At 48.9% G+C, this 25,583-nt stretch overlaps 1 protein-coding gene across 2 annotated transcripts in view; it reads left to right on the plus strand.

Annotated features, from left to right (window-relative positions):
- The first annotated feature begins 5,573 nt into the window (after window positions 1-5,573).
- RUNDC3A (RUN domain containing 3A) overlaps window positions 5,574-25,583 on the plus strand; it is a 39,872-nt gene continuing 19,862 nt past the window's right edge. For both annotated transcript variants that reach the window (XM_084804472.1, XM_084804473.1), the window contains exons 1-5: window positions 5,574-6,597; window positions 14,584-14,708; window positions 16,481-16,614; window positions 18,135-18,220; window positions 19,017-19,106. In XM_084804472.1, coding sequence (XP_084660598.1) covers window positions 6,491-6,597; window positions 14,584-14,708; window positions 16,481-16,614; window positions 18,135-18,220; window positions 19,017-19,106 — 542 coding nt within the window. In that variant the 5' untranslated portion in view covers window positions 5,574-6,490. The remainder of the gene's footprint in view (window positions 6,598-14,583; window positions 14,709-16,480; window positions 16,615-18,134; window positions 18,221-19,016; window positions 19,107-25,583) is intronic.

Consider the following 25,583-nt stretch of genomic DNA (forward strand, 5'->3'; position numbering starts at 1 on the left):
GTTTGTCAACCACAGATTGTTTGTGAGCGCACGGGAGCAAGGGAGCACTCTGGCTCCCAACTGCTCGACTGCTTCTGCTTTCGTGATGTGTGAACCCAGAAACTCTGAGTTGTTTAAGGGTTCAACAACTCAGAGTTAGCCCACGGTTTGTTGTTGGTTAACTCTGAGTTGTTCAGCCCCTAAACAACCCAGAGTGTTTGGGTTCATGTGTTATGAAACAACCCAGGTTCCTGGGTTGCTCGCTCCTTGACGGTGGAAGCAACAGGAGTGTGGGAGGGAGCACACCAGCTTGCTCCTGCTAGATATGGGCAACTCCTGAGCGACACAGACCAAGAAGCGGCCGTGACATGTGAACCTGAGAAGGGCTGTGGATTGGGAAGAGGCTCGGGGGACAGGGGGGCTGGAGGCAGGGAGCCTAAGGGGCAGGGCGCCAGAAGGATGAAAGAGTGAAGAATCAGCAGTGACCCGAGGAAGGAGAACAGGAAGGCAAGGGAGAAGGGGGCTCCAGCAGGTCAAGGCAAGAGTGAGAAGGAAACTGAGCAGGAAGGGGCTAATAAGAGGTGCTCTGAAGAAACTTTAAGATGAGGAAAAGAAGTAGTTAAAAAGGAATGGTGGGGAGGCTGGTCGAGAGATGGGTGGTTAGAGGACATGGGGGATGAAAATCAAGGACCTGAAGAAGCAAAGTATGGTGGAGAGATGGAGCTGAGGGGGAGAAGAGTTGAGGAGAAAGTAGGACTGGGCAAAACTACGTAGGGAGGGAGGACTTGGGGTGACCACTGCGAGTGGCCAGGCACAGAGCTGCTGAAGCCCTGCCTAGTGCGGCTCACGGTGTCACTGCAGCTGTGTGGCCCAGCAACCTTACAGAGGCCGTGTGGCCCCAGAAGCCGCAGGACTGGGGCTGAGTGTCACCTGGACAGGAGCTAACCAGCCTGTGTGTTGGCGGTGGGCTTCTAGTCAACTGCAATGCACTTCTTCAGGTCCTTAGCCGGAGCAAAGAGGGGGCCTTGTCATTGGGTAAGTTTCAAACGTATCATGAACAAATGCAGCCAATGACATTTCACCTGGAGCATTTGAACACGCACACGCAGGCACAGAGGCCCCGCCATCTGGCAGCCTGTCAACCGGCGGGCTGGGGTGGCGCCAGCAGCCTCCGGCAGCAGATAGGGCCTATCTCTGGGGATGCCCTCCTGCTTTATCTTCCAGGAGCCAGCCAGGCTCAGCAGGAGCGTGGCTTCCCTCCCGCCTTCCTCTGCAGCTCAAGAATTCCGTGGCTGTAATGAGGCACCTCTATCCCATGCTGTGCCAGGCGCCAGGGCTTTATCCCCCCCCCAAGGGTCCCCCCGAACCTTTGTTCAGTGGTTTCAGGGAAAGCTCTTTCAGAAATTCTATCAGGACATGTTCTAGGTTGCATTAAGAAAAGAAAAACCCCGTTCTGGTCCTAAAGCCCCGCAGGGTGAGCCTTTTCTCACTGTAATCCCTGTATCCTCCCTCTGCATTGCCATTCCATCCACAATGTGAATGGGAGGGCTGCCAACTTTAGTTCCATCTTCTGCTGCTCCTGTGCCTTTAAAACAGCTTGATGTGGAGATGCTTATGACCTCCATGCCAGGAAAAGCTTCGGCTGCTGATCAAGCTGTTGTTAAAAGCACAAGAGCAGATCAGGCTGTTTTTCTTCTTTTTCTGGTCAGCTGGGAACCCTGCTGATGGTGCCGAGCTTTAGCTGCGTTTAGACCATTGGAAGGAAGGAGGAAACCACAGCCCATGCCTCACTCAGGGCCAGAATCCGCCCCCAAGTCTGACTGGAAGGATTGTTTCCCCACTCTGCTCCACAAGAAATGCGTATTATACCAAAGCCCACCAGCAGAGAGCAGGAGCAAACAAGCTATATAGACACCAAAGCTAAAAAGTAAAAAGTGCAGAACATTAATTGCTCAGCCACTTTAGATTATTATAGGGGAAATAAATAAATAACCAGGGTCAAACAAAAACTCAGGATAAGATGAACAGACCTGGGGAAATATTTTGCAGACCACCAGGAGAGCAGAAAGACAATGAATGTAAAGCAGTAAAATAAAATAAAATCCAGTGAGTCTTTCCAAAGGGATGTCTTCCCCCTCCACCCCCACCCCCACCCAGTACGCATAAGAAATCATCCTGCCTTTAGGCTGCCATCCTATACCCAGTTTCTTGGGAATAAGCGCCATTAAACTCAATGGGATTTAATTTTGAGCAGACATGCATAGGATTGTGCTATTAATGTGGCAAATCGCCAAGATCCTAGAGCAGGGATGGTGAACATGTGGCTCTCCAGATGTTGTTGGATTGCAACTCCCATCATGCGTTACCATTTGCTATGCTGCCTAGGGCTGATGGCTCAACAACATCTGGAGGGCCACATATTCCCCACCCCAACCCTAGGGGACAAGGGAGAGAATCCCCCTTTCCTCCAAATTATTCAAGACAAAGGCACCACATTAAAACAAAACTCCAGATGTAAAATATTTTTCATAAATGTAACTCACTAAGTCTTGAAATGGGTAAATGCCTTTTATTTCTCCTGTGCATCTGCTTTACAATCCTTAAGGAATGCAATGTTGCCTCTTATCTTTTAGGAACCCATTTTAATAGTCTGGCAGGGGTGACTCAGCAATAAGAAATGCACTCTTCATGTGCTCAGAGGTCCTCTTCTTCCCCAGCCAGCCTGCAGTGTATAGAAACAAAAATCCCAATTAATGAGTAGTGCTGGAGGCTCAGATTCCAGGTCCAGGTCCAGAATTCTGAAGAGATTCCAGGGGCTCAGGCCCCAGCTGACATGGGGTCATCTATTCTAATGGTTTCCAAACTGCATATTGTGGGAAATCTGAGGGTGCTGGTCCGCCGCTGCCGCTCTTCTGCTAAGGTGCACAGCCACAGGAGGGTGCTGGATATATACTCAGGTGCACTCTTAGTTCTCACAAAGAGACAGTGAGGCCCAACAGGACTAGCCAGAACCAGTGTGAGTTGAATGTGCATCAGAAGAGCATGATGCAGAAATTTCTTCACACGCAGGCATTCCCTGCTCTGAGTGCCTCCCCATACGAAGATTCGGTGGGTGGCTACTTGTGAACAAGCCTTTTCTGTGGTGGCCCCCAAACTGTGGAATGCTTTCCCTAGAAAGGTCCATCTGGCACCTACTTTGTCGGTTTTCAGTGTCAGGCAAAGACCATTTTATTCTTCCACATCCTTAAGGGGAAAATAATTAAATTTGCTGCTCACTTTATTTTTAATGATACGTTTAATACTGAATTTTTAAACCATCTTCCTCCATGTTCTAGCTGCTCAGTTATTTAACTTTCAAACTTTTCTGAATGACTGCTGCTGTTTTTAAAACAATGATTTTAATGTGGTTTATAATTGGTTTTATTGTATTTGCTTTTATTATGTATGTCATCCTGAGAGCTTTGGCTATAGGATGACTCATAAATTGAGTGGATGAATGAATGAGGAAAGGGCTCCCTTAAGGTACAATGTTAGAAAAACACTGACCTACTCTATATAGTCTATTGTTTTAGTTGTGATACTAACCCAGCAACGCTCTATAGGCACTTAGCTAGATAGAGATCGCTACTACTGGTTTGTATATGTTGTGTTTTAAAAAATATAAGCAAAAATCTGCAGGCTGAATGAATTTGGTGTAAAGGAAGAAAAATTGCCGCTTATTTTTCAGAATCTGTCCTGCTTCTGCTTCAGAGCAACTGTAAACACACGGAGACGCATTTGTCAGTTGCGCCTAGTAGCCAGGCAGCTCAGCTCAGCTGTAACATCTCTCTGTGGGGTTATAGGTGACACAGTGACCTGGTTCAGACTTAATGAGAAGCCACTGTGGGTGAATTTCCCTGCAGGGCTTCTCACTGCAGCAGTGGCCAACATTTTGAATATTTGGGCATGGGAGGGGGCGCTGTAGTTTCTGGTTACATGTGAACCTGGTGAAGATGGGTTGTTGGGGTGACTTGTCAACCATCCCAACAACCAACTCTTGCCAGGTTCGCACATAATGAGACTCTGTGGTGGCAGGGGTTTGGATTGCCAACTTCGCACTTGCAGGTGCTGCAACCCACCATGGCTAATAAGCCATCGTGGGCTGCAGTGATCATATGAATCAGGTCATAGGCTGGGTTCATGCTTCACATAAGCCATGTTGACACAAACAAGGCTCACAACCCGACATAAGCCACAGTGGTGAGGTGTGGCTTGTTAACCACACACAAGCCATCCTGAGAACCCATGGCTTGTTGTCAGGTTGTTGAGGGTGGCTTGTTGTGACTTGTGAACCTGGCAGTGTGGATTGTCTCAAGCAGCTGCAGAGGCACTTGGCAAGAGTGACAAAAAAAAAACACCTGTGCTGTGCCTTGCAGTCTCACCGGTGATTGCAGGCTTCCTCCTCCCTCATCTGTCATGTCCGCCCCTCCACTGACACTGAAATGGCACTTTGGAATGCCTGTAACTTGTTCACAACCTTTTAAAAATATATTTTTTGGGGTGCTCCTGAAGTGTGCAGATAGGTTCCTATCCCCCCCAGTCCTTCGCAAGTGTGCAGGTGTGCAGATTCACCTGTCCACTATGTACAGTCTGCAGCTGTACAGTCACCTTGTCAATTTCCTTGTAAACTACCTGCTCCAATTTGGTGCTTCCCTTGAAGCACCAAACTGTCAAGGAAAGCACCAAACTGGAGCAGGTAATATACAAAGAAATTGAAAAGGTGACTGTGCTACTGCTGATTATACATGGTGGACAGGAGAATCTGTGCACTTGTGAAGGACTGGGGAAGAAATAATTAAAAAAATACGAAGCCCTTTGCACAATTCAGAAGCACTGCGGGGGGGATTATGAACCCATTTGTGTACTTTCAAAGCACTGGGGGGGGGGAGTTGCAAATGGAAACATTGTGCAGAAAAGGGGTAATGGTCAGAGTGGGGAGGGAGCTGGGAAAAAAGTTTCCCTTTGTAGGGATGAGGATATGAGAGGGGCTGTGCCGCAAAAGACGCTGGGATACATGCAGAGATGGGGTGGGAGGACTACGGAGGAAACAAGCCATGGCAAGCTGCACAACCCCTGATTGCCTGTGGGGGGGTATCATGGGTTAGCGAGTAACCCACTGTGGCTTATTCCCAGCGTGGTTTACCGTGTCATCCGAACTGGGCCATTCTAAGCTTTTGAGGAGCCACTGGATGGCTTGCAAGATAAATTAAGGCAGATTTGCGGTGCGGTTTTATGATGTCTGCTCAGAAGTAAGTCCCACTGCGTTTAATGGGGTTTACTCCCAGGTAAGCGGGCACAGGATTGCCGCCTTAGAAACTGGGAGTCCTATCCTTAAATCTCAATTTTGGATGCTCCACGGGGCGTGGTACCAGCCTTCCGCCCTCCGTTACCCTGCTTGAAAATGTGGGACCAAAGGCCTCGCTAGGCCAACATCCGGCTCACGGTGCGGCCGACCAGCCGTCTCTGGGGCGCCCGCAAGTGGGGCGCGGACGCAACAGCGGCCGTCCCCCGTGTTTCCCGGCGACTGGCGCGCAGAGACCCGCGGCTTCCGGTCCCGAAGGCAACACAGCCATCGTGGCTGGTAGCCGCCGAGGGACCCGGCCTCCCTGGGGCCGCCCAAGCGCCGCGTGGGGCAGCTAGGCGGCTGCGACGCTGCCCGGCCCAGGCAAGGGCGGCGCAGAGGCCTGCGCTGCAGCCCGCGGCCCGGCCCGGCCCGGCCCACGCTCGACCAGTGGCCTCGCGACGGGGCTCCCCGCCCCATGCTGACGCGCCGCATCCTCAGCCGCGGCCAGCGGCGGGCCCGCGAGGCAGGGCGGGTGGCCGCCTCGGACATGCGCTCGGGAGGCAGGCGGGCGGGCCGGGCCGGGCCGAGCCGAGCCGAGCCGAGCCCCGCCGGGCGCGCGCGCCGCGGGAAGCTCGTCTCGCGCGCGCGCCCGGCGTCCCGGGGCTTCGGGAGCGCGTCGCCGCAGGGCAGCTCGGCGCGGCGCGCGCCCCGGGTGGCGCCCCTTCGCCCCGCCGCCAGGCGTCCCCGGGCCCGGCCCCACGGCTGCGGACGGGGGCGGTGAGCCGGGCCAGGCGGCGCGGAAGCGGCCCCGCGGCGGGGCGCACGGCCGGGGCCGCGCGGCCGGACGCCAGCAGCGGCGGCGGGGCGCGGAGCCCCGTCCGAGACGCCGCCGCCCGCGCCCGGCGCGCCCCGCGCCCCCCCGCCCCCGCTCCTCCCAGCCGGGCCCCGCGTCACCGGCGAAGGGGCCGGCGCCGCGCCCGCGGCCCCGTCAGCACCGCGGAGAGCGCCGCGCGCCGCGGCTTCTTCCGGCCCTCCAAAGGGGCTGGAGCTGGTTCTGGGCAGGGGGCGGGGGGCGCTCAGGGCCGCCGATCTTGGGGGAGGCGAGCCCGGCGCCTCGCGTTCCGGGGGAGGGCCGGAGGGCGGGGCGGGGCGGCACCCCCCGGTCGGCCGAGATCGTCTCTCCCCTGGATGGAACCGAGCTGTCTCGGCTCAGCCATGGCGCTGGGACTGTCCTCCAAGAAAGCCTCGTCCAGGAACGTCGCGGTGGAGAGGAAGAACCTGATCACCGTCTGCAGGTGAGGGCGACTCCTGCTGCCGGAGGGGCCGGCTGGAGCGGGGGGGGGGCTGAGGACCATCGCGCGCGTGTGTGTGCGCGCGCGCCCGCCCATGCCCGAAGATGGAGAAGACAGGGAGATCGGGACGAGACGGCTCCGTCGGGTGGCTCTTCGCAACCGATCTTGGTATGGCATGTGCCGGAGAACCGTGAACATGTCCGGCTATTGCTGAGATGTGCACGCCGCCGTCCTAACGTAACCACACGGGATGATACGATGACAGAGCATGAATACTGGGTGGGATGGGAGAACGGTTAGAAACTAAAATGGGGGAACAGAGTACATTGAGATAGCGAGGAAAGAAATCACGAAGGCGGGAATGTATGAGATCCAAGGGAGTGCCAGAGGTTAAAAAGAGAGTGCAAGCGTAAAACCTGGAGGAAAGAGAAGGGGAGGGAGGGAGGGATACAGGCCGGAGGTAATTGGGGACTGACACAAGAGGCCCTGCTGTTTTTCCGGTAAAGGGAGGTCTGGAGTAAATTGCTTATTCTGTGTCTGATACAGCTCTGTTTCTCAGAAATGCATCCTTTATGGCAATATTTGGGAATCTGGGAACTTAAGAAGTTCTCCCTCACCACCAGTGGCCTAAGGGAAAAATTCATTGTGTACACCCGGCTCAGTTGCTAGCTATTTCTCTTTGGAAAACACCAGAGTGTTTGCATCCAAGAGCTGACCGGCTAGCTGAGGCAGCAGCAGCCTGGTGGTTGGAAATGCAGCCCAGATGACTGAATGAAGGCGGAAGATTCTGGGTGAGAGGAGGAAGGCTGGGGTTTGCTGTCAGTTGTCATTGTGAACTGTTTTCCATCGGGGTGAGGGGAGATTACAACACAAATGCCATCGAGAGGAAGGAAGCAGGAAAGAGAAGGTCATGCTGCAGGAGCCCTTTCAGTCAAACTTCTTCCCCACCCCACCCACAGCCCAGTTCTCCGGGAAAAGACAGCGCTCCACGGTGAAACAGTGCACAAAGGCGAATGCAGGCACCTGGGCTGGGGAGATGTGAGGCCTGGGAAGTGACGTCACGACAGAGCATCTCATGAGCGGCACAAGGAGGGCGGGTGAGGAGGAGGAGGAGGAGGGTGGAAGACACGAGGAGGCAGCTGTCGTGGCAACAGCCTTTTCCCAACAAAAGGCACCAAGCGAGAGGCAGAGCGGTGGCCCGCCTCTTGCTGCACAAGGCCTTCCGATGTCCCACCCTGCCTGGTGGAACTTACTTCTGGGCAGGCCTGCGTTAGACTGCATTCACACTCTCTCAGTGAGACTTGACAGCTGGTTGTTAAGAGGCTGTGAAGGACACCAATGTCTACATTAGCTTTCAGAAGAGCAGCCTCTGCAAACCCTGAATTCATGCTGATATGTATCTTTCTCCATTTACATTGCATCCTGTATCCTGGTGAATCAGCTCAGAGCAGTTTTCCACCAAGCTGCAGTCTGACATTTTGAAAGGGGATGTCCAAACTGTTAATTCAACATAATAAGTGGATCTCACAGCACTAATGCTTGTCATTGCATTAGATATTATAGTCCATTGTTCTCATAATTCACTGGAAAAATACAAAATAAGTTGTTTTCTTAAAGAGACGATAAATACACGCAGGATATGTTCACCAGCAGCTGCTGGACATCCAGTCTCTGGGCACAATGCAACAAAAGGCCTGCCCTGGCCTGGCCTGCCCTGGCCGGCCCTCCCCACACAGGGCCATGACCACCAACTTCCCTGGGGGGTTGTTATAGTTACGTATTGTTCGTTGTGATTTTAGGGGGGGGGGTCATGGCTCAGTGGCAGAGCCCCTGCTTTGCATACAGAAGGTCTCAGGTCTTTGGCATCTCCAGGTAGGGCAGAGAAAACTCCTGCCTGAAACCCCAGAGAGCCCGTGCCGCCAGCCCATGTCAACAATACTGGGTTAGATGGACAAATGGCCTGACTGGGTATAAGCCAGCGTCCGGTGTTCCCATTAACGTATCTTTATGTAACTTGTAAGCCACCTTACAAGAAAGGCGGGACATAAATAATTGAAATAAATGAATAAGAGCACAATCCTATGCAAGTTTACACAGAAGAAAGTCCTACAACTGCTGGCTGGGGAATGCTGGGAGTTGTAGAACTGTCTTCTGTCTAAGCATGCATAGGATTGCACCCATAATAAAGTTAGCGATGGCCAAGTCCCATTCCAACGCTTTCAGTGGGATCTCATAATGACTAAGTGATTGCTGGACTGTGCCTGATATGTTCAGAGATGGAATACACCCTGGCTGAGAAGATGCGTACAACTCACAGCAGTGGATGGATATCACCACATCATGCCGCCCTTGTCAGTTTTCCCAGGGCTTCTAACAAGTCAGCTGTCTGAAGACAGAGTGCTGGGTTAGGTGGCAATGCTGGTCTGATGCCACCCGGTAATTCTGGAATAATAATATATTCAATTGCCTTTAAACATTCATGCTTTTGTGGAACTTTCTGGAATGTTTTTTTCCAGGAATTGGGGGCACAACATGGATAGGGAGACAGAGATGTATGGGCAAATGCAAACATAGGGTTAAGATGACCAGGATCTATGCAAGGCACAGACTGGGATACACAGGAGGACATTAGAAAGGGAAGTTTTGCGTGGGTCTGGGCAGCCAAAAAGAGCATGCCATAGTTTGCCAGCAGCACACAGGAAGCAGCCTTACACTGCCCAGATCAGTATTGTCTATTCTGACTGCTAGCATCTCAGGCAGAGTTCTTTCATATCGCCTGCTACCTGATCCTTTGAAAACAAAACCATCATCATCATCTTCATCACCAAAACAGAGATATCGGGGTGGAACCTGATAACTGCAACTGGCCTGAGCCAGGAAATTTATATAGGGTTGTTGGCCAGCCAGAAGGTCAGGCTGGGAGCCATTCAGCATCCAAGGAAAACCAGGAGATGCTGCACCAAGGAAAATCTATAGCTTTCCAGACCTTCTAGGATTGTCAGGTGAGATTAGTCTCTGGACCCAGGCCAGCTCTACCATTCGGCAGAACAAGGTGGCCAACTTCACGTGACAGATTTTAAAGGGGAAGCAAATGGTCAATTGTTTAGCTTATTCTTATATTTTTGCCACAGTGGTGGGGGGACGGGACGGTGCTATTTCGGTTTTCTGGCTCAGGATAGTCTTGAGCTATCTCCTGTGTGAATCCATACATGCCAATGCATCCATTACTCATTGACTCAAGGGTCACTGTTGTTCAGGTTTTTCCTGATTTCAGCCTAATTTTGTTTACTGTCTGTTTCTCCAGAAATAGTTCTGATCAGCCCCCCCCCCCTCCACTCAGCTAACAGCAAGAACACCTGGTGAACTTCAAGCTATCCATTCTAGGAAATGCTCAGATTTTAGGATGTTGTTATTAATGAATTTTCATGGCCACCCATCAGCATATGAACAGCTAACAGAAGTAAAGAATAAAATACAATATTATGAACAAAATATAATAATTTAAACACAACAACAGAAACAATCAAAGCCAGCCTAATCTTGTTCTTATCACAGAACATTGGATAGATCAGCGGTTCTCAGGAATCTGACAGCTGAGGAACACCTTTTTTTAAATCAAAATGTGTAGGCATCACATACTTCATATTACATTCCTGGAAAGTTTAATTGTAGACCGTGTATGAATAGGAACCTCAGAGGGTGCCACCCGTCACGATTATGCATGTCACCCATCAGGGAATGCTTCCTGGTTGGAGGAAGGCCAGCCCAGCGCAGGGACGTGCAGAGGGGGGAGATTTCTGGTAAGATCAGTCCAATCACACTGATGCATGGGTGTGGCCGCGTCACCCATGCCCATCAGGAACTGAGCGGGAGGAACTGTGGCCAGAACAGTGGATCATGCAGAAGCGCAGCAAGAACCCTCTTCGACGGACTCGCAGGAGCCATTAACTATTTAATATGTTTCCCTCAACCCACTACCAATTTTCTCATGGTGCGTGAGTGTGTCCCAGCATTCTGTTTGAGGATTAGTACTGCAGACGTTATTTAAAAAAACAAAGACAAAATGATACTTTTAAAATTAAATTTTCATACTTGAATGGAATTACAGCAGTATGTGACATCAACAGCCGTGTAAGTAAAGTTTGAGGAGCGGGCTGCCAAGAGTGAGCATCGGGGCTGCGCCTCCTGGTGCTAGCCAAGCCCCTTTTTCTGAGAGCTCTGTGCTTCACTTAGCACAAAGAAAAACAAAATCGGCAGGAGAGTGCCACCCACTGGGATCGTCCAGCCCATGGAGGGCCTGGTGGGGGCAACTCAGCCCCCCACCCCAATTGTTCTGTATAAATTGTCATGGGCAGGTTGCTGGTTAATAGTCCAGGTTGATGGGTTGATGTTTCATCAATGGGAGGTAATGGTAAAATGTTCTCCTGGGACTCCTTGTCTGGAGTTTGGAATGAGATACAGGAGGGGTTGAGGAATATGCCCCCCCCAGCAGTGCCCCCAGCTTCCCAGGGCATGCACTGTGTGCAGCACAGAAGGTTTCATCTGATGCTGGGAACAGCGGCTGCTCCTGCCAGCACTGACTGAGGACCCACTTCACACAGTGTGCGAAAGGACTTGGCCACGACTGGGAAGAGCGGCTGGGCCTCCCAATGCTGGCCACGTCCTGTGCCACCCACACCCCATTGTTAGTGGGCATCCTTCCACCTGAGATTGGAGAGGAGTCAGGATTCCTCTGGGGGGTATCCCCCAGTGGGGAGGGCTTGGCCCTGGAGCGTCTGCTGCTGGATGTGAAGACTCCATGGGCTGGATTAGGGCCGTTGACCAGAGGTTCCTCATTCCTGCTCTAATACAATGGGAACGATGCCTGATTATTTTAAAAATAGGGCTGTTGTAGTGGATCTCTTTTGTTTCCATTCCACATTTGGGTCCTGCACATTTTTTGCGCCTGCAGCCTGAAGCAACAAGTCCGTCTCTCTCTCTCTCTCTCTCTCATACACATATACACACAGATCTGGACTGGACTTTTTTTTTTTTTTAATTAAGCAACATAGCTAAGAAAAAACATTTTTATTTCTGAAATTATTGAATTTGGCATCCAATACCATTTTTTCCATTGGCAATAACAGAATATGCACTGCCGTATGCATGACTCACATTGATCCATTGATCACATTGCCGCACACAAAAACACTTTTGCCATGTGCATGTGGAGTGAAAGGGTAAGATGCGCTGAATGAGCCTGCCAAGTCTTCAATCTGAGCCTTTATTTTATTTAAAATGTTTTTAGGCTACCTTTTAGGGTACTGTCCCCTCCAGGCATCCTGTTGGTCCATGGTCAACAGCAAGTAAGGAGGAAGCTTCCAAGCTGAGGGCTCCTAGTGCTACAAATCATTGCTTTTCCACTATAAGCTACAAGCAGAATTGCAATTGAACATCCACACTTCAGGTAGTGCCTGGGGCTGGATGATGATGTCATCTGGACATTCCCCCACCCTCCATAAAACTATGTGAAGGAGGCAAGGCGATGGCACATTACAAAACCTCACCTGGAAGCATCCCAAATCTCTTCTTAACATTATCTGTGAGATTCAAATTTCCACTGACGTTTATTTATTAAAAAAAAAAACAAGGCTGCCTTTCAGGGTGAAACACTCTCAGCTAACAGGCGTGGCTATCAGTGAAGTCATCTAAATGCCTCCTCACCTTCCCCATTCACTTTTATTCATTCGCCTTGTGCTGATCAGCTCTTGGCCAGCTGTTGATGTGAGCATCAAGGCGACGATGGATTCCAAACTGCCTGTTGGAATAAAAAGCATTGAACCAGACAGACACACAAACAGCAGGAACAAAAGGAGATAGTTACAGAGAGCTCTTGGTTAGAGCATTTGGTTTCCCAGATTGTCTCCATTTTGCAGAATGGGCCTAGATGGTGGTGGTGGTGGTGATGGTAGTGAAGAGGCATCAGCAGGTGTGGATATAAGTATAGGGCAGGCAGCCACCATTAGCCACCTGGTTAAGGAGATCTCATTCGAATCTTTTGGGATGTGAAGAAAAGCAGGAGTGCCATTTATCCATTTACATAGTGCAAAGATTTTCAAAATGCTTTCCTAGGTTTCCTTGAAAGTTCATAAAGCAATGATGGTCTGGACACAGGAAGCTGGTTTATACAGAATCAGACCATTGGGCAGTCTAGTGTCTGCTTGGACCAGGAACAGCTCTCCAGGGCCCCAGGGAAAGCTGTTGTCTAGCTCGTTATTTCCTAAGGCTGCTTCCAGATGAGATCACCCTGCCTCATTCAAGGAGTGTGTGTGGGTGGGGTGGGGGTGAGTTCCAGAAAATGTCATCTTCCCCTTGTAAGCCTCCCACATTTCCCCCACCATTTCCTCCATCTTTTCTCTTTCCACAAAGAACTGTTAAGGAGGGGAAGGTATAGCTGCACAATGACTTTCGACTGGTAGTGCCTGAAGCCATCCACCCGGAAGCACCTAACATTTTAACTGTTCAATGCCAGTGATTGAGCCCCGGGACCTCATGCATGCAAAGCATGTCCCTCCCTCAATAAGAACCGTAGCGCAGCAAGCAGACTTCTCTGGAAGACACTGCGGGGTTCATCACACGGGGGCAGAAATCCACGTCAATACCGCGGCTTTCTCCATCCGGTTTCATTGAGGGATTAGATCGGGCGCCTTTACACAGTTGTTTCTATCTTGTTATATTCTGTTCCTTACCTTTCCAGGGGGTGGCTGCTTTTCTGTGAAAAGCTTCCACTGGGGGCATCACAAAATTTCCTCCCTGGTTCCTGCCCCTTTCCTTCTCCTCACAGATTACTGGTGGTTTGGTTGTGATTGACACGCAATGTGGGTGGACAGCAACCTCCACCAAACTGCCTGAACCCCGCCCCGCAGGCACCAGCTTCCCGGCAAACTGCTGGCATGTCGGCCATTCCGTGTTGTGGAGTAAGCAGCCGAAGTCGGGAGTGAACATTTGTGCATTGCATTTAGTTATGGCATGGTGGCAAGCTGGCATGGCGGCAGGCTGGTGGGTCAGTAAAATGGCACACCCACCACTCCAGCATCACTGCCATCATGACCGCACCCCTAAAAAACCAAACCACCACCCATGGCCGTGCACACACACTGGTTTCTTCGCACTATGGGAGAAATACATGAGGAAGTCATGGCGCTCCTGTTGCGCGGGCTGAAAAAATACCGGGCATCCCTACACCTGCAGTTTATTGCACATTCATGATTGGCCATTCATGGAGGTTTGTGGGTCCATTAGATGACGTTGTAATGCTCCAGTGATTTTCCCACCATTTCCCCCTGCCTATCCCATGTTATCCCCAAATGGAAAAAATGCAGCACTGTCTTGGGTGGACTTCCAGTGATGAGGTCCGAAGAGTCTTGGCCACCACTCTGCATCATTTCAGCCTGTCCCACATTCCTTTGTAGTAAGCTGGATTTCTAGGGCAGATGCACTAATATACCATAGCTGACCAGTCACGCTGGAAAAGGCTCTCTGGAGTCAGAGAGTTTGGGAAGCACCGACATGGTGCTATGCAAATGGATATGAGGCTGTCATAGTTGGCCCTATCAGTAGTGAACTAAGAGAGAGAAGCAGCATGAAAAGCCATACCTTGTGACCAAAGGGCCCACCTCAATCGCAGATGCTTGGGAAGGGCAAGCTGTGTGCATTACATGCGAAAGTGAAGGCACTCTGTGTATGCTTGGAGGCCACTCACATGTTCTAGGGCTGAGACGCAACGTTCTGCTGCTAAGTTCTGGTTCAAATGACATCTAACAAAGGTTCATTCTAATATGGAGGACAGAGGTGGAGACTGCCTCATGCTCTGTGAAGAATTAGAGGAACTATTTCTGGTGGCCTAGGTCAAGAGAAGAGGGGGGCCTTCTTAAAAGCCAGCTTGCCCCCCTCCCCCTCCCTTTACTCTCAAATCTGGTTGTGTGCGTGTGTGTTTGCATTCCACTGCAGATTCTCTGTGAAGACCCTGCTGGAAAAATATACCATAGAACCCATTGATGACTCATCAGAGGAGTTTGTGAACTTTGCTGCCATCCTAGAGCACATTCTCAGCCATCGCTTCAAGGGGGACCATGGTAGGTCTTGCACTGATGGATGATGCTTCTCTGGAGGATGTTGCATTATTTATTATCATTGTCATTATTACTATTGTCATTATCACTATCATTATCATCATCATCATCATCATTAATTTCCAGCATTACCACCGCTTTACAGCATAGATGGGACTCAGCAAAAACTGCCCAAGATGTGCAGGGAGGGGGTACTGCATGGAGGCCGTGTGTGAAGCTGGGGACTTGGTGCGGGAGGAGCAGCTCCTCTAGGTGATGAGTGATTCAGCTTGCATGCTGCACCCTGCACACGGGGGCCCAAGAGAGACCCACATGAAGGAGGCCAGTGGCAGGCACAGCTGAAGACTTGTCCGGTGCTGGGAGGGTAGGCTCCTCACAGCACCAGCCAAGCCCATTTGCCTGCCCCTTGCAGACCCCATGGGGATGAGGTGCAGCGTGCGCAGCTGGGGACTTGGTGGAGAAGCCCCCCCCAGCACTGGCCAGGCCCCTTTCTCCAAGCCTCTTTCAACATGGAGAAAGGCAGCATGGGGCAACATGCCCGCTAATGTCATCCGACCTGTAGGAGGCCCTCTGGGGGTCAATTAAACAGGTTCCCCACCCCTGAGTTAGAATAAATAATCCTGAGCCCAGAAACTTGATTTGAGTACCACAACTGAATGGAACTGCCAGTCTTTCCATGCAGAAGATGGGGGATACGTGGCTCAACAACACTGCAAGCGAGAAGGATCTTCGAATTGTTGTCGATCACAAGCTGAATATGAGCCAACAATGTGATGTGGCTGCAAAAAAGGCAAATGCTATTTTGGGCTGCATTCATAGAAGCATCGCTTCCAAATCCTGGGTAGTATTAGTTCCCCTCTACTCAGCACTGGTTAGGCCTCATCTGGAGTACTGTGCCCAGTTCTGGGCACCACACTTGAAGAAGGATGCAGACAAGCTGGAGAGGGTTCAGAGGAGGGTAACAAAGATGATCAGGGGACTGGAAACAAAGCCCTATGAAGAGAGACTGAAAGAACTGGGCATGTTTAGCCGTGAGGAGAGAAGACAGAGGGGAGATAGGATAGCGCTGTTCAAGTACTTGAAAGGTTGTCACAGAGGGGAAGGCCAGGATCTCTTCTCGATCATCCCAGAGTGCAGGACACGGAATAATGGGTTCAAGTGACAGGAAGCTGGATTCCGGCTGAACATCAGGAAAAACGTCCAGACTGTTAGAGCAATACGACAATGGAACCAATTCCCTAGGGAGGTGGTGGGCTCTCCCACGCTGGAGGCATTCAAGACGAGGCTGGACAGCCATCTGTCGGGGATGCTTTGACTTGGATTCCTGCATTGAGCAGGGAGTTGGACTCGATGGCCTTGTAGGCCCCTTCCAACCCTACTATTCTATGATTCTATGAACCCCACTCCTGTTCGGCCAAAGCTTTCTTAATTTCAGCAGTATAATTACGGTGGGGGGAGTAATTTTGATGCTACTATTATTAAACGATTGACAGTCAGAAATCCTTGCTGATCTCCTCCAAATTATCCAGAGAACTACCAGTAGGTTCAGATCTACCTCTTGCCCACCCTGATTTAGGGAGGCTGACCTCCCTCTACTTGACACTAAAGGGTGTGTGAGAAAGAAGATCAAGCGAGGCTTAAAGTCCTTCCATTGTATCCTTTTCACTTGGTTGCTTGGCTAGCACCAGCCATTGGGAGCCAGGATAGATGGTTGGTAGGAAGCGGTTCTACTACTCACAGCCTGTTTCCTCCATTCCTCTATGCTTCCTCCTCAGGTCCTGTCAGTTGGTTCAGCTCCGATGGGCAACGTGGCTTCTGGGATTACATCCGCCTGGCCTGCAGCAAACTCCCCAATAACTGTGTCAGTAGCATTGAAAACATGGAAAACATCAGCACCTCCAGAGCTAAGGTCAGAAGGGCAGCCTTGAGCACTGCTCATCCACCCTTGCTGAAAGTGCATGGGGATGGTGAAATCATGCAGAAAATTATTTTTTAAAAATTATGATTATGTCCTTACAAAGAACACCCCCCCACATACACACTTATCTGCATTATACAACTCTCGGATGCCCACCTTAGAACAAAGATGTACCAATAAAAAGAAAGGGGCGATAGCATCCTAAGGGACAAGACAAATTAGTATAGTAATATACACAACCTGTTTCCATTACTTCCTTATCCTGGGGCACTCCACTAAGAATGAATGAAATACCCCCTTGGTTCCCCACATTTCCAGTTTTTATCTCTTTGATTCTGATATATTTGAGGCAGTTTGTAAGAAGTCATATACCATTGTGACATCATTTTTACAGTTTCTTTTAGCACCAAAGCTGATCTAGAGAATATGAAAGGTCAACCATTAAGGCCAGAGGTGCAATATTTCATGATGAAGGGTTTATTTATGAGGTCCCCGTGATGCTAATGTTAAATCAAAACTCATAGTATGTCATGTCTGCTCTCTTGCTCTGTTGTTCTTTATTTATGACTTTTGGTCTGAACAAATACATCCTGGATGATGATGAAGAAAAGTCCCAGTAAAATGTTTTGAAACACAGCCTAATCCTAACTGCCCAATTCATATTTACTCAGATGTACACCCTGTTGATTTCCACAGGACCAACACCCAGGTTAGTGAGTTTAGGATTGCAGCCTTAGAGAGGGAGCTGTCTGGGTGAGGGACAAGGATGCCCCACAAGTCCGTGCCTGTTAGGAAGCAGCGCTGGTTCAAATTAGTGATCAGTATCACAGGAGTGCTCGCCTGACATTCATCATGGTTTTCTAAGATTTTTCCAGCCAGTCTTTAAGGGAGCAATCCTATGGACCCTAGGAAGAGTGTGAAGGGGCCATAGGATATTTTGGGTTCCCCAATCCAAGGTCAGAGACAGCGCTCTGACCTCAGAGGGGAGAATTGGAGCACCAAACCCTCTCCTCCCCCTCTCAGCTGGTGTGGAAAGAATCGTGCCAGCTGCTCTAGGAGGTCAGGAATTTGACCTTGGAGAAGGGGAGAAGGGGGCGTTTCCATGGGCAAGCATGGGAGGAGACTGGAGAGGCTGAGATACAAGTTATCCTGAGGCCTCCCCAGCCTCCATCTCTCCCCCTCTGAAGTGCCCTAGCTAGATGTGTAAAAAAGTCCCTCTAATGAAAAAGTCAGGGCTGGAGAGGCAAAGATCGCCTCTGCTGCTCCTCCTGCCCTGCCCTGGATAATTGTAAGCCTCTGAGTTCAGGGGCTTATGATCATTGAGGGCAGAATCCATAGGATTGCACCCTAAGTTGCAATGCAGATCCATGTTGAACAATGCATAGCCCTGATTCAACACAAACCAATATTTTTGTTGGTGTTGTTATTGAATTTGCTTGTGTTGGTCACAGTGCATTAAAAATGGTGAAATTGGCTGCAATTCTGCCTGTTTTAATAGATTTCTATTTTAGGGCCGAGCATGGATCCGCGTGGCACTGATGGAGAAGCGCATGTCTGAGTATATTGCCACAGCACTGCGGGACACCAGAACCACCAGGTGGGAGCCTCTGGGGCTTGTACCAAAGTGAATTTGAGTGTTCACAATCTTTCCCTGTTGACTTGGATCAAACAAGTTTTGTTGCAGATTTTTTAAGGACTACAATTACACTTTGAAGCAGACTTTGAAACAAAATCCATTAACTCATTCTCCCTGAACAAAATTATAGCTTTATCAATACCTCCCTCCGACCTGACCCCCGCCCCCCACATATACCCACACATACCAGTAAAAACAATATAAGGGTCTTGTGGAACCTTGAAAACTAACACATGTATTGTGGCAGAGGCATTTATGGTATTTGAAGTATGTGAAATATACCCACCCCCGATTCTACAGAACTCTCAGAGCTCAACACTCCGTCCCGTATATGGCTTTTGCTTGCTCACCATTGGCCTCAATGTGCATGTAACTGTTAACAGAGACCTATACATTTCAGACTGTTCTAGAGACAATGCTAACAATCCACATTTGTTGGGCTACGTATTTGCCAAATTTCAGACTTTTGGATGACCAAGAATTAACTTTATCATTTGCATGTATACTTTGATTCTTCCATTTTGAAGGAGCAGTGCACAAATCTCCTGACTTTCAAATTTGTCTGGTAATAGGGGCATAGTGTACTACTTGTGTAAAAATTTAAGTGCTCCGGTCAGCGGGTGATTCAGTCCCAAGCATTATTGATCATTGCAACAAAGTGCCATGGAAGCCACACAGCCCCAGGGAAAACAACTCCCCTGTCTTCCCCTGCACCCCCCCCATTCAGTTAACAGACTCTCCCCACTCCCCCCTATAGGAGATTTTATGATGATGGGGCAATCATGCTGAGAGAGGAATCAACCGTCCTCACAGGGATGCTAATTGGACTCAGTGCCATAGACTTCAGGTACGTTCAACATCTTCTTATGTTCTAAATCCTTTGTCCTTTAAGCAAGGGCCACGTCTCACATTAAGGGCGCAATCCTAACTAGATAGGCAGCTGCCTCTGAATTCGGAGACGACCGCCTATCCAAAGCAAGGCAGGAGAGGCACGGGGGCGGGGGGATTGTTCCCTCTGCGCCTTTCCTGCCTTGGATGTCTAGCAGCGGGGTGGGGGGGCAACTGGGAGAGGAAGCTGCCCTACGACACACTGGATGTGTCGTACACACAGATCTGCTCTCGCCGCCCTGGAACGCCCCCCAGAATGCCTCTTTTCAGTCGCTCTGCACTTCTCTTGCGAGCATGGAGGATGGGGCTTCTCCGCGCTGCCTTTGAGGCAGTGCAGACGACGGGGGAGGCCAGTTTTTCGGGAACTGACTTTGGAGCATGGGCTCTGAGGTCGGTTCCCGGAAATGAGCATACCCTGTGGCCATCTAGACAGTGTCTAGTGGCCATAGGAGTTCTCCCTCCCTCTATCTTTTTGGAAAAAAAATGTACTAGGAAACATTGATATACTTTTAAAAATACATTAGAACTACTTAAATAATTATGCATGATATATTATAACTATTTAATACTTAATAAAATTATTGATATTTAAATAATTAAACCCATGCATGACATCACACTGAATTCATTTATAAATTTGTTGTTGTTCAGTCGTTCAGTTGTGTCTGACTCTTCGTGACCCCATGGACCATAGCACGCCAGGCCTTCCTGTCCTCCGCTGTCTCCCGGAGTGTGCTCAAGTCCATATTCATTGCATCAGTGATGCTATCTAGCCATCTCACCCTCTGCCATCCCCTTCTCCTTTTGCCTTCGGTCTTTCCCAGCATCAGGGTCTTTTCCAGAGAGTTTTCTCTTCACATTAGGTGACCAAAATATTTGAGCTTCAGCTTCAGTATCTGTCCTTCCAATGAGCACTCAGGGTTGATTTCCTTTAGGATGGACAGATTTGACCTCCTTGCAGTCCAGGGGACTCGTAAGAGTCTTCTCTAGCACCACAGTTCAAAAGCATCAATTCTTCGGTGCTCAGCCTTCCATTTATTTATTTATTTATTTATTTATTTATTTATTTATTTATTTCATTTATATCCTGCCATTTCTCCTCTTTAAGAAACCCAAGGCAGCATACATAATCCTCCTCCTCTCCATTTTATTCTCACAACAACAACCCTCTGAGGTAGATTGGGCTGAGAGTCTGTGACTGGCCCAAAGTCACCCAGTGAGCTTCCATGGCCAAGTGGGGACTAGAACCCAGATCTCCTGGCTCCCAGTCCAACACTCTCGCCACTACACCACACTGGCTCTCACCAGTGAGTAGTCCAGCTCTCACAGCCATACGTTGCTACTGGGAAAACCATAGCTTTGATTAGACGGACCTTTGTCGGCAAGGTGATGTCTCTGCTTCTTACTATGCTGTCTAGGTTTGCCATAGCTTTCCTCCCAAGGAGCAAGCGTCTTTTAATTTCATGGCTACAGTCACCATCTGCCGTGATCAGGAGCCCAAGAAAATAAAATCTGTCACTGCTTCCATTTCTTCCCCTTCCATGTGCCAGGAAGTGATGTGGCCAGATGCCATGATCTTCATTTTTTTAATGTTGAGTTTCAAACCAGCTTTTGCACTCTCCTCTTTCACCCTCAACAAGAGGCTCTTGAGATCCTCTCCGCTTTCTGCCATTAGGGTGGTATCATCTGCGTATCTGAGGTTGTTGATAATTCTCCCGGCAATCTTAATTCTGACCTGTGATTCATCCAACCCGGCGTTTCTCATGATGTACTCTGCATATAAGTTAAATAAGCAGGGCGACAATATGCAGCCTTGTTGTACTCCTTTCCCAATTTTGAACCAATCGGTTGTTCCATGTCTGGTTCTTACTGTTGCTTCTTGACCCTCGTACAAGTTTCTCAGGAGACAGGTAAGGTGGTCTGGTACCCCCATCTCTTTCAGAATTTGGCACAGTTTGTTGTGATCCACACAATCAAAGGCTTTAGCGTAGTCAATGAAGCAGAAATAGACGCTTTTCTGGAATTCTCTTGCTTTCTCCATGATGCAGCGAATGTTGGCGATTTGATCTCTAGTTCCTCTGCCTCTTCGAAACCAGCTTGTACTTCCGGTAGTTCTCGGTTCGCATACTGCTGAAGCCTAGCTTGTAGGATTTTGAGCATCACCTTGCTGGCATGTGAAATGAGCGCAATTGTGCAGTAGTTTGAACACTCTTTGGCGTTGCCCTTCTTTGGAATTGGAATGTAAACTGACCTTTTCCAGTCTTGTGGCCACCGTTGAGTGTTCCAAATTTGTTGGCATATTGAGTGCAGCACTTCAACAGCATCATCTTTTAGGGTTTTAAATACTCATCCACATAAATTACACATATCTGTATCTATATATTCTACAAATACATCAATCACTATCAGTAAAAAGCACTATATTTTACCCAAAATGTGAACGTAATTGAGAACACAGTCCTAAAGGATCGATGCTCTTTAGGCAGAGGGCTCGTAGATCGGAGCCCTCCGCCCATGGAGTGCGCTGCTCTCAAGAGAGGGTGGAACCACCGCCTCCCATTCCGCCTTGAACGCAATTTAAGCTCGATGGGCCTCTGAGCTTCCTTAACTCTCGGTGGGTGGGCAACAGAGAGTTTCATGGATCAAGTGGACCCATGTCTCTCCTTCTCCTTCCCCAGCCCTATTTGAGGTCTGCGATGTAACCCTCCCTCCAGTCCACCTGCCTCCGCTTTGGGACAGCTGCCTCACAGTCCCACAAGCTTCAGCCCGTAAGTTCACCGGGTAAAAGAGACACCCAGTATGCCTAACTAGTTCCCTTTACCCAACCAGGAGAAGTACACAGGAAATATGTGTACTATTGGTAGAGCAGAAAGATGAGCAAGACATGGGATTTTTTAAAATTTTAAAACAAACACATTAAACTGCATTTAATACAAGAGATCTTATATGATATAATTAATCACTCAGTTCTCGGTCTTACCCCACCTACTCTACCCCTTCTAACTCCTGTTCTCACAGACATACTGTCTAGATGTAGCTTCATCAAACCCTAAGGCCCTGTCTCCAAACCCTGTCTCTATCTGACCCCTTAACTGCTTAACCGGCTGCTCCTGCCTTTTGTAAACTCAGTGTACACACACACACACACACACACACACACACGCACCCCCCCCCACTCGCTACCAAAGAGTTAACCCTAACTTACCTGAGTTCTATTTAACACAGCAAACACCTGTGGACATTAGTATAGACTCCATGTGGGGAGCGTTGTGGTTTTGTGGCAAGGTCACAACAGCAACCTTGGAAGAAGAGCCGCTGTGGAAGCTTCTGTGGCAGCTGTGGGGGTGTGTGGGGTAATCCCTGCTCATATTTCCCCCAGCTGAGGTCGCAGCTGTGCCTATGGCCGTGCAGGGTGGGTCTGCAGTATTACTATTTATTTTGTATATGGCCCCAGGACATATGACATATATGGCCCCAGGACATATGATCTCCCAGAGATCATACGATTACTCCACCCATATTTTAAATTATTTTACTTATGAAATTATTTTAAATATTTTAAATATGCTAACAGTGTACATATACATGCACATGTCTACTCAGAAGGAAGTCCCATTGAGTTCAACGGGCATTATTCCCAGGAAAATGGGTATAGGATTGCAGCCTACATAACATTGTCCTTCATACCCACTACAATCCAATTTCCCAGCTATTCTCCTTTCACAATAACATATATTCCATGACTGCTTCTTTAAACCCTGATTTTAATCTTATATACTGAATTACCAGATCCCAGCTTTTCAAAACTTTGTTGTAAGAATTCCTCAAAGAAGTTGTAAATTCAATTATTTCTAAGTGATCCCAAATTTTTCATAGTATCTCAGCCTTTCCCAAGTATTCACAGAGGCTGTTTTATCATATTTTGACTCTATACTGCCCCCCCAACACCCACCCGCCCAAAGTTAATAGGACTACCAATGGATCCCTTTCTAATTTAAGATTAAATCTTTTATTAATTACACCCAACACTGTTGATATACTTGCTGCTATATTTGTCTTACTTTGTTTACGTGTTTGAGGTTCTTGTGTCACACTGTACGCCAAGTGGGGTTTGCCTCTGGTGGAGGGAAAATTGGCATTCTGCACATGTTCAGAAGCAGTCTTTTTTCCTAGCCAGCCTTCATGTATACAAAAAAGCAGCACCAGAAACCAAGAGATATGCGAGATTAAGGTGTTGAGATCTAACACTACCATGGAGACTCTGCTCAAAATAGAGGCTTGCAATATGTAGTCCCAGAGGTATTTTTGTGACCAGCATAAAGTTCTGAAAACTACCGATTTCATATTGAAGCTGAAAAGCCTAAGGATTTTAGTCATAGTGGCTGCAGGTAACAATTAAAAAGCCTAAACTGATCTCTGCCTACAATAAAGGATACTGAATTCTGTAGTGTTGTTAGGATTTATTATTTATACTTTACAGAGTAACATAAGCAGACAGCAACAACAACACTAGGTCCTTGCCCCAGTGAGCTTACAATCATAGAATCATACAATCATAGAATAGTAGGGTTGGAAGGGGCCTACAAGGCCATCGAGTCCAACCCCCTGCTCAATGCAGGAATCCAAGTCAGAGCATCCCTGTCAAATGGCTGTCCAACCTCGTCTTGAAGGCCTCCAGTGTGGGAGAGCCCACCGCCTCCCCAGGTAATTGGTTCCATTGTTGTATTGCTCTTACAGTCAGGACGTTTTTCCTGATGTTCAGCCGGAATCTGGCTTCCTGTCACTTGAGCCCATTATTCCGTGTCCTGCACTCTGGGATGATCAAGAAGAGATCCTGGCCTTCTTCTCTGTGACAACCTTTCAAGTACTTGAAGAGTGCTATCATATCTCCCCTCAGTCTTCTCTGCTCAAGGCTAAACATGCCCAGTTCTTTCAGTCTCTCTTCATAGGGCTTTGTTTCCAGTCCCCTGATCATCTTTGTTGCCCTCCTCTGAACCCTCTCCAGTTTGTCTGCATCCTTCTTAAAGTGTGGTGCCCAGAACCGGACACAGTACTCCAGATGAGGCCTAACCAGTGCTGAGTAGAGGAGAACTAGTACTTCCCGGGATTTGGAAGTGATGCTTCTATGAATGCAGCCCAAAATAGCATTTGCCTTTTTTGCAGCCACATCACATTGTTGGCTCATATTCAGCTTGTGATCGACAACAATTCCAAGATCCTTCTCGCTTGTAGTGTGGTTGAGCCACGTATCCCCCATCTTGTAACTGTGCATTTGGTTTCTTTTTCCTAGGTGCAGAACTTGGCATTTGTCCCTATTAAATGTCATTCTGTTGTTTTCTGCCCAGCACTCCAGTCTATCCAGATCACTTTGAATTTTGTTTCTGTCTTCCAAAGTATTAGCTATCCCTCCCAATTTTGTGTCATCTGCAAATTTGATGAGCATTCCCTGCATTCCCTGCATTTGATGAGCATTCCGTGCAGGACACGGAATAATGGGCTCAAGTTACAGGAAGCCAGATTCCGGCTGAACATCAGGAAAAACATCCTGACTGTAAGAGCAATACGACAATGGAACCAATTACCTGGGGAGGTGGTGGGCTCTCCCACACTGGAGGCCTTTAAGACGAGGCTGGACAGCCATTTGTCAAGGATGCTCTGACTTGGATTCCTGCATTGAGCAGGGGGTTGGACTCGATGGGCTTGTGGACCCCTTCCAGCCCTACTATTCTATGATTCAATGACTCTATGCACCTCCTCCTCCAAGTCATTCATAAAAATGTTGAAGAGCGCTGGGCCCAGGACTGAGCCCTGCGGTACCCCACTCGTTACCTCTCCCCAGTTTGAGAAGGTCCCATTGATAAGCACTCTTTGAGTCCGATTCTGTAGCCAACTGTGGATCCACCGGATCGTTGTTTCATCTAGCCTACTTTGAGCTAGTTTGCTCATCAGGATATCATGGGGCACTTTGTCGAAAGCTTTGCTGAAGTCGAGGTATATGATGTCTACAGCATTCCCACGGTCTACAAGGGAGGTTACTTGATCAAAAAATGAGATCAGATTTGTCTGGCAGGACTTGTTTTTGACAAATCCATGTTGGCTTCAAGTAATCACGGCATTGTTGTCAAGGTGCTTCCAGATGGATTCCTTTATCATCTGCTCCAGAATTTTCCCAGGGATTGATGTCAGACTGACTGGTCTGTAGTTCCCAGGTTCCTCCTTTTTACCCTTTTTGAAGATAGGGACAACGTTAGCCCTCCTCCAGTCATCTGGCACTTCCCCCGTCCTCCATGATTTCTCAAAGAGAATAGACAGCGGTTCTGAGAGTTCTTCTGCCAGTTCCTTGATTACTCTAGGATGCAGTTCATCTGTCCCTGGAGATTTGAACTCATTCAAAGTAATTAGGTGTTCCTTGACCATATGCCTATCGATCTCAAGC

Source organism: Heloderma suspectum, chromosome 6 (genome assembly GCF_057233095.1).
Source record: "Heloderma suspectum isolate Gila_16-S chromosome 6, 16-S_ref, whole genome shotgun sequence".
Taxonomy (NCBI): Eukaryota; Metazoa; Chordata; class Lepidosauria; order Squamata; family Helodermatidae; genus Heloderma; species Heloderma suspectum.